The sequence below is a fragment of the Myotis myotis genome, unplaced genomic scaffold (assembly GCF_014108235.1).
Source record: "Myotis myotis isolate mMyoMyo1 unplaced genomic scaffold, mMyoMyo1.p scaffold_m19_p_14, whole genome shotgun sequence".
NCBI lineage: Eukaryota > Metazoa > Chordata > Mammalia > Chiroptera > Vespertilionidae > Myotis > Myotis myotis.
This window is the reverse complement of record NW_023416318.1, coordinates 30,003,464-30,017,742: the sequence shown is the minus strand read 5'-3', so window position 1 is coordinate 30,017,742 and position 14,279 is coordinate 30,003,464. Positions and strand designations below refer to the sequence as shown.

The 14,279-nt window shown below is 43.8% G+C and overlaps 1 protein-coding gene across 2 annotated transcripts in view; it reads left to right on the top strand.

Moving 5' to 3' along the window:
• MSH2 (mutS homolog 2) overlaps positions 1–876 on the top strand; it is a 61,142-nt gene extending 60,266 nt beyond the window's left edge. For both annotated transcript variants that reach the window (XM_036334651.1, XM_036334650.1), the window contains one exon: positions 550–876. In XM_036334651.1, coding sequence (XP_036190544.1) covers positions 550–720 — 171 coding nt within the window. In that variant the 3' untranslated portion in view covers positions 721–876. The remainder of the gene's footprint in view (positions 1–549) is intronic.
• Positions 877–14,279: the final 13,403 nt, after the last annotated feature.

Here is a 14,279-nt window from a genome sequence, read left to right as displayed (position 1 = left end):
ACATAACATACAAAATACCAGTTTGTGTTCATTGACTGTCTTTGTTATCAGTAAGGCTTCCAGGCAACTAGCAGGCTATCTGTAGTTATGTGTGTGTTTTTTTTAAATATATTTTATTGATTTTACAGAGAGGAAGGGAGTTGGATAGAGAGTTAGAAACATTGATGAGAAACATCGATCAGCTACCTCTTGCACGCCCCCTACTGGGACCAAGGCTGCAACCAAGGTTTATGCCCTTGACCAGAATTGAACCCAGGACCCTTCAGTCCGTGGGCTAATGCTCTATCCACTGAGTCAAACCAGCTAGGGCTGTAGTTAAGTTTTTGGAGAGTCAAAAGTTATACACAGATTTGCAACTGCCCAGCACTCCTAACTTTCATTTTATTCAAGTATGTTCTAGAGACACTGCACACTTAAAATGTAAAGAATGTTTTTTAAATACTGAGTGTCATGTTTATATAGAAGTCTAATGAAGCAATTTATTATTACTGAATGTGACTTTTAGAAAAGACATTTTGAAGACTAATGGAACGTTCCCATGTTTTTCAGCAAGGTGAAAAAATTATTCAAGAGTTTTTATCCAAGGTGAAGCAAATGCCTTTTATTGAAATGTCAGAAGAAAACATCACAATGAAATTAAAACAGCTGAAAGCTGAGGTGATAGCAAAGAATAATGGGTTTGTAAATGAAATCATTTCACGAATAAAGGTTACTACGTGAGAAAATCCCACTAATGGAATGAAGATAATATTGATAAGCTGTTGTCTGTAATACTTTTATATTGTTTTATATTAATCCTTTTTCCATAGTGATGGCAATTGATGCCCATGGCATACCAACTTAATAAAATATTTAGTAATACTTTGCTCTACCTGAGTACATTTTCAGAGATCTTTATTTTGAAAAGTAACTGAGGAATACTTAAAGGGACATGGGTAATAGTATACAATATGTTGAATTTATAAATAAAATTATGTAGTTTGTGAAATTTGATGTGTATTGTATTTCTTTATAATAGGACTTCTATGCATATTTTATTCCCAAATGATATGGAAGAAATAAATAGCACAGAGACTTTGTAAAAGTAAAGGATCTTAAAGCAGAAGAAACCAAGGAAATCCTTTCCAATAACTTCCCCGGAGTGTCCGTCTGTTGGCAGGAGCCAGGTTGGATGCATACACATTAGCTGGGGAGCTTACTGTAAATCCAGAGTTCTAATGTGATCCTCTGCCCTGTCTGCCATTCCTCCACCCCCAGTCTGTGGAGAGACTTAAAAATCTGGATTTTAACAAAATCTTTCGTATTGGGAACCCTGATTTAGTCTCTCTATTTCTCTTGTTCTACAGGTTAGTGACTGGCCTTGCTGAATATGAGGGAAAGGGCAGTCTTGTAATAAATGGTGAAGGGATGATAGCTTATCCATGTAGGAATAAAATGAAATTGGATCATATCTAAAAATAAACTCCAGTGAATTTTTGATCCAAATGTACAAGACAAAACTACCAAGCTTATAATGTTTAGTTTTATAAATTCTATAGAAAGTAATACAGGAAAATATTTTTATGACCTCAACTTTGTGAAAGATTTAAGTCACAAACACCATAAAATTTGATACACTTAGCTATATTGAAATTAAGAACTTCTTTTCATTAAAAGGCATCATAAAGTGAAAAAGACTAGATCCATAATGGGAGAACATATCGTATTACATAAAATATCAAAGGATTTATATCCAAACTATATAAAGAATTCCTATAAAATCACTAAGAAAATGGGCACTTAAGAGTCTTTACAAAATTTTAGAGAGTCTTAATGCAACTCAATAACAAAGAGACCAGTTACAAGGCAAAGGATCTGAATAGATCCTTTTCCAAAACATATACAAATGGCTAATAAGCACATGAAAATATGCAGATTGTCATCAGGGAAATGCAAGTTAAAACTGCAGTGCGCTCTCACTTCGTACCCATTAGCATATCTAAAGTCAGAGAACAGGTATTGAGGAGGATTTGAAGAAGGAGCTCACACACTGCTTGTGGAAATGTAAAATGTTGCGGTTCCTTTGGATAACAGTTTGGCATTTCCTCAAATGTTATCATGATCCAGCACTTTGATTCCTAGGTGTATATCAAGAAAAACATGTCTACACAAAAACTTGTACACAAATGTTTATAGCAGTATTATAATAGCAAAAAAATTGAATATAACCCAAATGTCTACCGACAGGAATAGATATGCAAAATGTGGGATATCAATACAATGGAATATTCTCTGTTAAAATAGGCATGAAATACCGATACATGCTACAACTTAGATGAACCTTGGAAACAGTGAAGAAGCCAGTCACAAGAGTTTGTTTATGATTCCATCCATGTGAGAGTCCAAATAGGGAAAGTGCAGAAACAAAGTAGATGAATAGGTGCAGAGGGCTGTTGGGCATGTGATGGCTGGCTAGGGAGGTGATAGCTAAAGGGTATGGGGTTTCTTTTTGAGATAAAAATGTTCTAAAATTGCTGATTTTTGCACATATCTGTACATATACTAACTAAAAGTCATTGAACCTTACACTTTAAATGTGTACAGTGTATATTATGTGAATTATATCTCAAAGCTTGTTTTTCAAAAAGTTCAGGCACTTTACCCAAGAGGAAATCTAAATGGTTCATACATTTAGATTTAATCAACAGTCAGAAAAATGAAAACCATGCTTGGCTCCCCCTCAGGACTCTGCCCAGATTGACAATCATTTTAAGTGTGTCCGCCAACTTGTTGGTGAGGATGTGGGACATCTCTGCTGCTGGGAATAATCCTATATAATAAAAGTGTAATATGCAAATTGAATAGAGGAATGACCAGTCAGTGGGGGGCAGGGCTGGTGAGCAGGCAGCACCAGGCCAGCCAAGGTGTGTGCCAGTGGGCAGAGGGAGGGAACAGTGATGGCGGGAGTAGGGGTAGGGTGGTGACCAGCAGCAGTGGAGGGGTGATGGCTGGGGGGGGGGGGGGGGGCAGCACCGTCCCCTGATCCCGTCCTCACCTCCTGCAGAGGGAAGCCAGACTGCGGTCTAGGCCCGCTCCCCACAGGGCTAAGCCATCAGTAGAACATCCCCTGAGGACTCCTGGACTGTGAGGGCACGGGCCTGGCTGAGAGACCACCCACCCACCCAGTGCACCAATTTTTGTGCACTGGGCCTCTAGTCTAATAAAATTAAGAATATGCATATGACCCAGCAATTCTGCTCCTAGGTGCATACTCTATAGAGGTGCTTGTACACATTGTACTATGATGTATATATAAGAATGGGAACAGCCTAGCTATGAAAAATGAATGATAGCTGCATAAAACAACATGGATGGTATCTTAAAAACTAAGTAAATGACAGATAAGGAATAATACAATTTGTCTCATTCATATGAATGAGTTGTCTAAGGGATGGGGAGGGAGATTCTAGAGCAGTGGTTCTCAACCTGTGGGTCGCGACCCCTTTGGGGGTCAAACGACCCTTTCACAGGGGTCACCTGAGACATATCAAAAAACACATATATAATTACACTAGAAGCCCGGTGCACAAAAATTTGTGCACTTGGCGGGGAGGAGGGGTCCCTCAGCCCGGCCTGTGCCCTCTCACAGTATGGGACCCCTCGGGAGATAACGACCTGCTGGCTTAGGCCTGCTCCCAGGTGGCAGAGGGCAGGCCCAATCCCTAGGTGCACCCCCTGGTCAGGCTCAGAGCAGGGCGGATTGGGGAGTTGGGGCGCCGCCCCCTGTCATGCACAGAGCAGGGCGGATCAGGAGGTTGTGATGCCACCCTCAGTCACGCTCAGGGTAGGGCCGATTGGGGGGTTGGGGCACCGCCCCCTGTCACACTCAAGGCAGGGTCGATGGGGAGGTTGCGGCGCCACCCCCTGTCATGCACAGAGCAGGGCCAATCAGGGGGTTGGGGCGCTGCCCCCTGTCACGCACAGAGCAGGGCCAATCGGGGTTGAGGAGCTCCCCCCTGTCACTCACAGAGTAGGGCTGATAGGGGATTTGGGGCACCGCCCCCTGTCACACACAGAGCAGGGCGGATCAGGGGGTTGGGGCGCCGCCCTCTATCACCCACAGAGCAGGGCCGATCAGGGGGTTGGGGCGCCGCCACTGTCACACTCAGGGCAGGGCACATGGGGAGGTTATGGCTCTACCCCATCACACACAGAGCAGGGCCCGTGGGGTGGGGGTTGGGGTGCCGCCTTCTATCACCCACAGAGCAGGGCTGATCAGGGGGTTGGGGCACCGCCACTCTCATACTCAGGGCAGGGCCGATGGGGAGGTTATGGCTCTACCCCGTCACACACAGAGCAGGGCCGATCAGGGGGTTGGGGCGCTGCACCCTGTCACACAAAGAGCTGCAGGGTGATCATGGGGTTGGGGAGCTCCCCCTATCAGACACAGAGCAGGGCTGATCAGGGGGTTGGGGCGCCTTCCCCTGTCAGGAACAGAGCAGGGCGGATAGGGAGGTTGTGGCCCTGCCCCCTGTCACACACAGAGCCGCAGGGCGATCAGGGGGTTTGGGCGCTGCCCCCTGTCACACTGATCCTGCTGCCAGGAGGCCTCGCGGCTCCGCTGATCCCAGTGCTGTGAGGCATATTACCCTTTTACTATATAGGATAGAGGCCTGGTGCACGGGTTGGGGCCGGCTGGTTTGCCCTGAAGGGTGTCCTGGATCAGGGTGGAGGTCCCCACTGGGGTGCCTGGCCAGCCTGGGTGAAGGGATGATGGCTGTTTGCAGCTGGTCACACACCCTTCAGGGTGGGGGTCCCCACTGGGGTGCCTGGCCAGTCTGGGTGAGGGGCTGAGGGCTGTTTTCAGGCTGGCAAGTGACTGAAGCTCCCAACTGCTCCTTTTTTTCTTTCTTTTTTTTTTTTTTTATTCTGGGCCAGCTTTAGCTCTGAGGCTCCAGCTCTTAGGCCTTCGCTGATGAAAGCAGGTATCTGGTTTGTTTGGGTTCTATAATCGAAACTCTGTATCAACTCCAGCTCTGAGATCCCGGCTCGCTGAAAGCAGGTTTCTGGGGTTTTGTTTAGCTTCTATATTTGTAATTATGTTTCAAACTGCAAGTTCAGAGGCCGGCAAGGCAGGCGGGGAATGTTGGTTTCCTCCGTCACTGAAGCAAGCAAGCCTCGTGTTAGTTTCAAGCTGCCTGGCTGCCGGCCGCCATCTTGGCTGACAGTTAATTTGCATATCTTGCTGATTAGCCAATGGGAAGGGTAGCGGTTGTACGCTAATTACCATGTTTCTCTTTTATTAGATAGGATATTGTTTTGTGATTAATCACTATGCTTTAATTATGTTCAATTTGTAACAATGAAATTGGGGGTCACCACAACATGAGGAACTGTATTAAAGGGTCGCGGCATTAGGAAGGTTGAGAACTAATGTTCTAGAGCATTAGAGCATTCTGTTTTGACCTGAGGGGTGGTTTTACAGGTCCTTGTTTTATAATTGTTGTAAAACTATATAATTATGTTTTAAGAACTTAAAATTAGGTATGACAACATGAAAATTTAAGACCAATGAGCCCTTTAAAATGCTCATCTTAATTTACCATGGCCCCCCTCTTTTAAAAAAATATTTTTTTATTGATTTCAGAGAGGGAGAGAGAAACATCAATGATGAGGGAGAATCATTGATCGGCTACCTCCTGCACACTCCACACTGGGGATTGAGCCCACATCCCGGGCATGTGCCCTGACTGGGAATCAAACCATGACTTTCTGGGTCATAGGTCGATGCTCAACCTCTGAGCCGCACTGTATCATACCCTTTTTTGAAACATCATTAGAATGAGTTACAGTAATTTTTCTTTTATGAATACCAAAAGCTTGGGGAGAAGATAAACTTACAGAGAAAGAATTTAAATGTGGACATTTTTATTGGTTTACAGTCATTTAGTCGCTTGTGTGAAAGACTTATATAACTAAAAAAAGCAGTTTCAACATTCATCATCTGGTTAGCTGTGAAGGAGTGTTTTTTGACTGCTGCACAAAAGTACGTATAAAATGGTGGTCAGTCAGTCCATGGATTTAGTTGTGAGGGTTACAGAATTGGAGGGAGGAAGAGGGTGTTGATTCTGAGAAATGTCTATCGGGTTCTGATAAATCATGTGACATTCATTTCTCCCAAAGAGACTTTGTGTTTAATTCTAAGATCTTTTTGAGAATGAAAAGCACATAATAGACCTGTTTACGATGTTTTAGATGTAAGCTGTGCTTATTACATGGATATGCTAATGAATCAACTGGACCGTCAATTAAAGTCTCCTTCCTTTTGGAGTTTTGGATGTAAGTAAAGCAAAAGATAAACTAATTTCTGATCTGTCAAAAGACGTTTGGATTTTAAAATTTTAATTATAATGTTTCTTTTTCTTCACTCAAACATGAACTTGGAAAATACCAGAATAAAACAAAATATATTAATATCCAAAATTTCTAACTCAACCATACTTTATTATGAAATCTGTTTGCCAAACAACCACATTTCTGAGAAAATACTTTTTTAAAAAGTATATATTTGTTATTGATTTCAGAAAGGAAGGGAGAAGGAGAGAGAGAAACATCAGTGATGAGAGAGGATCATTGATCAGTTGCCTTCTGCATGCCTCCTACTGGAGATCAAGCCCACAACCCGGGCATGTGCCCCTGACAGGAATTGAACCCAGGATCCTTCAGTCCACAGGCCAATGCTCTAGCCACTGAGCCAAATCAGCTAGGGCTTTTTTTTTTGGTATTTTTAAAAGCACCAAGAATCCATCCAAGATGCAATTATTTTGGTAATTTAATTTTTTTCCTTAAAATACTCTGTAACAGAACAGAAGAAAGATGTTTTAGGTTATATTAAAAAAATAACATTTTCTCCTTAAACTCTCAATGTTCCACACACTAAGCACATCCTGTTAGACTCCTTGAGTATTAAATGCATCTTCTATCCTTGGTCTTTCTGCATTTAGCTTTTTTGGGAAGTATGTTTTTACCCACAGCATATGGTATGAGCTGCTGATTCAGTACTGAGTGGCTCTTTAAGCTTGTTAGTTTTTCTGTTGATTAAAATGGATACACAGAAGAAAACGGTGTGCAGATCAGTCAGAAGAAAAACCAGTCCCTGGTCTGAAATAAACTAAACAATGTTAATCAGCTTTTGGGGAAAACAAATAAGTAAAGGGAATTTTCATATACAAAGAAGACCTTGTACTGTCTTCCTAGTGTGTGTGGGTTAAGGAGATAGAGTGGCCAGGGAAGGTGATGAAAATGCCCAGAATGATACACACATTTTTAGACTAAAACTAGAAGTGGAGCCCAACTTAATAGTTTTCTGCCTGTTCTCCATATTCTCCTTGATATATAGAGCTGCTGCTTTCTCTGGTTGTGCTGCTTTAGACCTTGCCTGTTTTTCCAGTTTTCCGATGTCTGAGCATTCTGGTGCAGTGCTGAGCTAGAAAATGTCTCACTGCCGTAGCAGTGTCTCCGGTTCTCTGACCGGGGACGGGAAGCCCTTGTTTGGCCTTTGCACAGCAGCTTCTCTTCCTCCCTGGAAGCAGAGCGTCCATGGTGTCAGACAACATTCAGAACATGGTCCAAATTCAATGTAAGTTGGCATATTTTTGCTTTGGCATGTGGTTTGTCCAAACAGAAGTGCCCACACACATCTTTCACCCAGCGATCTGGGAAATTCGGCAGTGGCATAACAGTCTGGGATGTTGGCGGCCTTCACTGGACCATCCTGCTCTTATTTTTAGCCTTGGTGAATAGAAGACTACATTGTCACTGTCTTTGGTTCACTTCCAAGAGGTAAAGAGAAATTACAAACCCCCTGAAATGGTTAAATTTAGAAGGAGGGAAAATTCTGTCTGGCCAATTTCTTATTCTAACAAAAGAACAATGACAATGAATTCATCGGTGTTCAGAATCAACCAGTAATTACAACCATAGCAATTAACCTGTATTGTCACACTACTAGAGGCCTGGTGCATGAATTAGTGTACCGGTGGGGTCCCTCAGCCTGGGCTGCGGGATTGGGCTGAAAATGGCTCTCCGACATCCTCCGAGCGGTCCTGGATTGCAAGAGGGTGCATGCCAGGCCGAGAGACCCCACTGGTGCACAATCAGGGAGGGATGTGGGAGGTTGGCCAGCCGGGGAGGGACCGCAGGAGCGCTCCAGGGCATGTCCGGCCCATCTTGCACAGTCCCGATCAGCTGGACCCCAGCATCAAGCTAACCTACTGGTTGGAGCATCTGTCCCCTGGTGGTCAGTGCGCATCATAGCAACTGGTTGAACAGTCGAATGGTCAGACACTTAGCATATTAGGCTTTTATATATACAGATTATGCTTTGATTGGTTGAATGGATGACCAGACACTTAGCATATTGGGCTTTTATTATATAGCATTACTATTGTGTTTATATCCTGGAATTTTGTTGACACCAGTTATAATTATCAGTTTAATATTATGAATAATTTTGAATGGAGATAGCTTAAAACCAAATTAAGTATAGTTAAATCTAACTAATACAACTATTTTTAGTTCAGCAACTGATCTGAAATTTTAATATACATCATCCATCCAGCAAGATGTCTTTTATCCATTTTTCTTCACCTAATGAGGTTTTATTGCTAAACATTTTTCTTCACATAATGAGGTTTTATTGCTACACATTGCCTGGCTCAGCCAAATCAATCATGAAAATGACTTTCCACATTGAACCCTTAATATTACAATGAGCATGAACAATCTGGCAACATTAAATACTTTCCGAGCATCTGAAAAGGTCCAGGCATTGTGTGGAGCTTCTGAAAAGGCTCATCCTCTTAATACTAAAAGGTAGGTATGTACTTCTATTATCTGTGCTCCATAGATGAGAACCCAAGGTTCAGATTCAGTAACTTGCCTAGGTCGCACAGCTAGTAAGTGGCAGAGCTGGGATTTGATCCCCAGCAGCTTGTCTCTGAGAGCTGTCTTTTTTTTCCATTCAGAGGCTTAAAATACAGTTAGGAATCTGAGATATACACTTGTGATAAATTTAGTCTTTCTAAATAAGTCTAAAAGAGGGGTGTGGGCAATGCAATGGGAGTTAAGGAAAGTAAAGGGAGTGTGCTGCAGATGTTTGTATTTCTGAGTCTGCATAGAAGCTGGCATTCCTGTGGAAGGCTTGTCTCCAGGCACCAAGGTATTCATCTGGGCCCCTGCTGCCCCAGGTCCCGCCTGGGAAACAGCAATTAAGAAGCTGCATTGTTTCACAAGTCCACCAGTCACCAAGTGCTGACATCTGATCAAGTGATTGCATCACACTGTGTTTGGACAAAGGATTATGTTTAAATGAAAAGAGAGGTCAGCCAGAAGCCTGGAAAATGAGGAGTTAGAATTAAATGTCAACAGTGTTTGGAGGAAGATGCTAAAGCTGGTGCACTCCAATCTTCTGGTCACTTGACTTTGAGGTTATGTTTTGTTCTGTCTTGAGCCAGGAATGTTTTAGCCAGCCTATGGGGAATAACCATGGGGGTCTTCTCCATCACTCAATATGTGCTTGGTGAGTCTGCACAGGCCTGGACATGTGGATTAAAGTGGGCAGCAATGTGGTGTACCAGGAAGGCTGTTTGAGTTATGTTCATCCTTGCTTTGCCACTTAGCAGGTGTCTTGAAATTATCCCTACTTGGATTTTTATCCCTCTTGTGTAATTTAAGGGGGTTGGATTATTTGAGTTCTAAATTGCCACACCAGGGCTAAGGCAGGTGTGGGGTACAGAGAATAGTGGGGTTAAGGTGAATGCCCTAATTGGAAAGCATTCAAGATTTACAAACACTGCTGGCCAAGAAAATTGTCTGCAGTTCTAATTTTGTCTAAGGGCCACCACTTTGTGTTCTCCGAGTGGTATTTAATGTTCCATGATTATATGAAACTAGAGGCCCAATGTACAAAAATTCATGCACTTGGGGAGGGGGTCTCTCAGCCTGGCCTGCGCCCTCTTGCAGTCTGGGAGCCCTCAGGGGATGTCCACTTGCCAGCTTAGGCCCGCTCCCTAGGGGATCGGGCCTAAGCTGGCAGTCAGACTTCCCTCTGGCAGCCCAGGAGCCCTCGGGGGATGTCCAACTAACAGCTTAGGCCCACTCAACCCAAGTCACAGTCGGACATCCTTAGCGCTGCCGCGGAGCTCCCCCTGTGGGAATGTACTGACCACCAGGGGGCAGCTCCTGCACTGAGTGCACTGACCACCAGGGCAGCTCCTCCCTGGTGGTAAGCGACCGGTCGTTCTGCCTATTACCCTTTTATTATATAGGACTAGAGGCCCGGTGCACAAAATTTGTGCACGGGGAGGGTGTGTGTCCTTCAGCCCGGCTTGCGCCCTCTTGCAATCCGGGAACCCTCAGGTAGGGTCCCTAGGCCTGGCCAGCGATCAGGGCCTCTCAGGGCTTTCCTTCCCCTGGCTGCCAGCAGCTGGTCCCGCCCCCGCTGCTGCCACTGCTTGCCATCTGTGCAGCATTGCCCCCTCACTCCCCTGCCACTGGTCACCTCCCTCTGCAGGTGACAGGTGTGGGATGCAATTGCTTGGCTGGCCTGGGCCTCCCTCTGCATGGCGATTGTGAGGTGATGGTGGGGCCCCTGACCAATCGCATCGCACCTGCCTTGGCTGGCCTGGCGCCAATGTGTGTCACAGAGTGGTCGACCTGAAGGTCATTGAGATGGTTGTTCTGCTGTTTGGTCGTTCAGTTGATTTGCTTATTATGCTTTTATTATTATAGGTGATTTTTTCATACATGCTAAAAAAGGGCTCAAGCCTCCGTTGCAATTATTCTATGCCAGCATCCAAGTGGTCCCTGCCCTCATCCCTCCCTTTTTTAGTGCCACGTTAATAATCTAACTCCCAATGCTCTAATCAGCAACAGAACACTTTGCTGCTTTATTTTTTTTTTATTAACTATGGTCCAAGTTCATTGAGGCCTTGGAAGTATTCACTGATAATACTTTTCCCTGAAACCCTTTTGGTGGCCTCTTCACTAGACTCAGACATAGAGAAAAAAAGACCCAATGAATTCCAAGCAGACAGAATGGGGGAGGACACCTGAGACGGCAAGGCAAGCTGGTTACATCAGAGCAGCACTTCCAAGCCTCAGCTCCATGAGCTTAAGTCTAGGTTTGGGGCGAGTCCATCGTAGAGATGAGGAGATAGTGCAGGCTCTATCCTTCAAGATTGGATATGACATAAGTAACCTTTAAGATTGAAAAATAGTAACTTGAAACAAATCTAGGCAGCAACCAGTTGGAGGACAGGAATCCTGGGAGGATGGAGACGAGTCACAAATGGAACAAATGGACTTGCTGTGTTTGTGTTGAGAGGAATTTGGGGTTGAGTTATTAAAAGCTACAAAGAAACAGCAATTGGGAAAAAGGGGGAGTGGGTGGGATTATTAACTCCTGGAATATCAAGATGTTATTTTTAAAAGTAAATATCATGATAGTAAACTGTGAATTTACTCATTCAGTTATAATAATTTCAACACCAATGGTGATTTAAGAAAAATAGTTAACAACTATGCATATTGGGATGGGGAAGGGTGTAAGAATAAATCTGCCACTCTGTGTGAGATAATGTCTAAAATTAGAAGTTATGAAATAACAGTGTATGCATGTAATTTTAAAGTGTGGAAATAAATGCCAGAGGATTCTCAGCCGAAAGTGGCTGCCACTGGGGCAGCATGAAAAGGGGCTGCTGTTTTTCATTATAAACCTCATGTTACTACCATTAGATTTTCAAAAAATTATGTTTACTACTTTGATAAAAGTCATTTTTAAATTGAAAATTAACAGAAAGAAAACTGTCTAAAAGTATATATAAATAGTGATCTTTGCATGTTAACATGTTTGCATTACTGCATAACATGTCCTTTTCTTGGAGATGATCTAAATTGATAGAGAAAAATCTAAATTAAGGCAAGTATTTAATATCACAAAATATCTTCAAGCACCCTTAAAATTGTGATTAAAAATAATTTACTTTCCTGGCCAGTTTAGAGGAAGGTGCAAGGATGTAATTTCCTACCTTTAAGAAAACATGAAGGTTGTACACATTGCTTCCACTTGCATCTTGGCAAGAATTGAGTTATGTATCCACACACAGAGAGCCTGGGAAATAAAGTCCTTTAGCCATCCTCCCTACCCCGTAGGGGCAGTTGACCAAAGGTAATTTTGGGACTGATTAGGGATTTTTAAAAAATATATTTTTATTGATTTCAGAGAGGAAAGGAGAGAAAGAGAAAAATAGAGACATCAGTGATAGAGGATCATTGATTGGCTGCCTCTTGCACACCCCACACTAGGAATTGAGCCCGAAACCCAGGCATGTGCCCTGACCGGGAATTGAACATGACCTGGTTCATAGGATGACGCTCAACTACTGAGCCACGCTGGCCGGACAATGGCAAGGGATTTTTAACTTGGTGCTTGTAAATGCTTTGGATGATGATGTTTCCTCTTCTAACCACTGTCTTTGCAGCCCCACCTGGTATATTTCCCCTCAGGGCATCATCTGGCTTCTGTTCTTCTCTTTTCCTCATAATTAACTTCTTTGGATTCAACTCCACTTTGTGATCACTGTTTCTACTGAATCCAACTAATCTAAAAACTCAGGACCTTGTCTGTCTCACCCACAGTTCTGAGCACAGCAGACATGGAGTCCCTTCTCAGGAAACACTTGTGCACAGTGCAATCTCTGTGGACCTGGATTATTGACACTTTGAGCAGGGACTCTGATACCCCCCAATATACTTAAGTTTCCCTCTGTCAGAGGGGAGGGGGGTTGGCGGCTGTGTGAGAAGCGAAGGGATTAAGAAAACAGCTCAGCCGAAACCGGTTTGGCTCAGTGGATAGAGTGTCGGCCTGCGGACTGAAAGGTCCCAGGTTCGATTCCGGTCAGGGGCGTGTGCCTGGGTTGCGGGCACATCCCCAGTGGGAGATGTGCAGGAGGCAGCTGATCGATGTTTCTCTCTCATCGATGTTTCTAACTCTCTATCTCTCTCCCTTCCTCTCTGTAAAAAATCAATAAAATATATTTAAAAAAAAAAGAAAAAAGAAAACAGCTCAGGCACAGACAGCAGAATGGTAATTACCAGAGGGAAAGGGGGTGGGGGACGTGGAGGAGAGTATAGGGGGCATAAATGGTGATGGAAGGACAATTCACTCTGGGTGGTGAACACACTACAAAATACAGATGATGTATTGTAGAATTGTACACCTGAAACCTATATAATTAACTGTCACCCCAATAAATTCAATTTAAAAATTGGTAATGCATTTTTTTTTGTATTCGGAAATTATTTCTCCCCTCCTCTTGGGATTGATTAACTTAGCTGGAAATAAAGAACCTGAACTGGTTTTTTTGAGCACCGATCTACGTGGTAATTATTGAGCATTACCTTGTTTGTAGACTTTCAGAAGGATCATAATACTTATTAAGATGATCCCCTTCTCTCATTCATCCTCCCACCAGGTTTTCCCTTGGTCTGAGAACTGACAGGCCAGAAATCAAAGGAGCTGGAAGAAAGAACAGTTTTTTTTTTCTTCTAGAAGTTGTGCCATAGTTCTAAAGGGCAGCGCTGTAAATACTGTAGTCCCTTTGGGGAAGAAATTGTGCTTCAAGGGCACCTTGCTGCAGAGCAAACTCTGGGGGAAGAATGGCAAGTTCAGGACTTACGTGCCATTGGCCAAATTCCTCCCTTCCCAGAATCCTGCCGACAATCTCAGGGTTACCTCACAGGGTTTTTTGAGGCCATTTCTGCTTTCTTCTGACTTTTCTCAGTAGATATTTGTGGCTCTCTTAATAACATCATCTCTCAGACCACTTGGAACCAATCCATGTCTGAATCTTGGTTTCTCCTTATCTGAGACTCCTGTTTGTCCTCAACTGGTCTTACGAGTTTCAAAGGCAGTCCTTCCTTCGTGTGTCTTGGGAGTGAGCAATTCCATCTACATGGCTAGGGACACTTGGTGAGCTGGTGGAGGCATCACAGTGTCCCTCAGAGCTAGTCCCATGGTGACTCCAGCTCAGATTCTATGGTCACCAGAGGTCCCAGGTGACAGCTCAAAAGAGGGCACCATTCCCTGGGAGCCCTGCTGACTCAGCCTCTTCTGGCTTTAAGATGTCCTCTTGCACATCCCACCTGGGCCCTAGCAGCCCTACAGCCATGTTAGGAAAGGACCAACTTCCTTGGCTTGAAGCTGAGTTGCTTTCATTCCACATGTAGATTTTACCCTC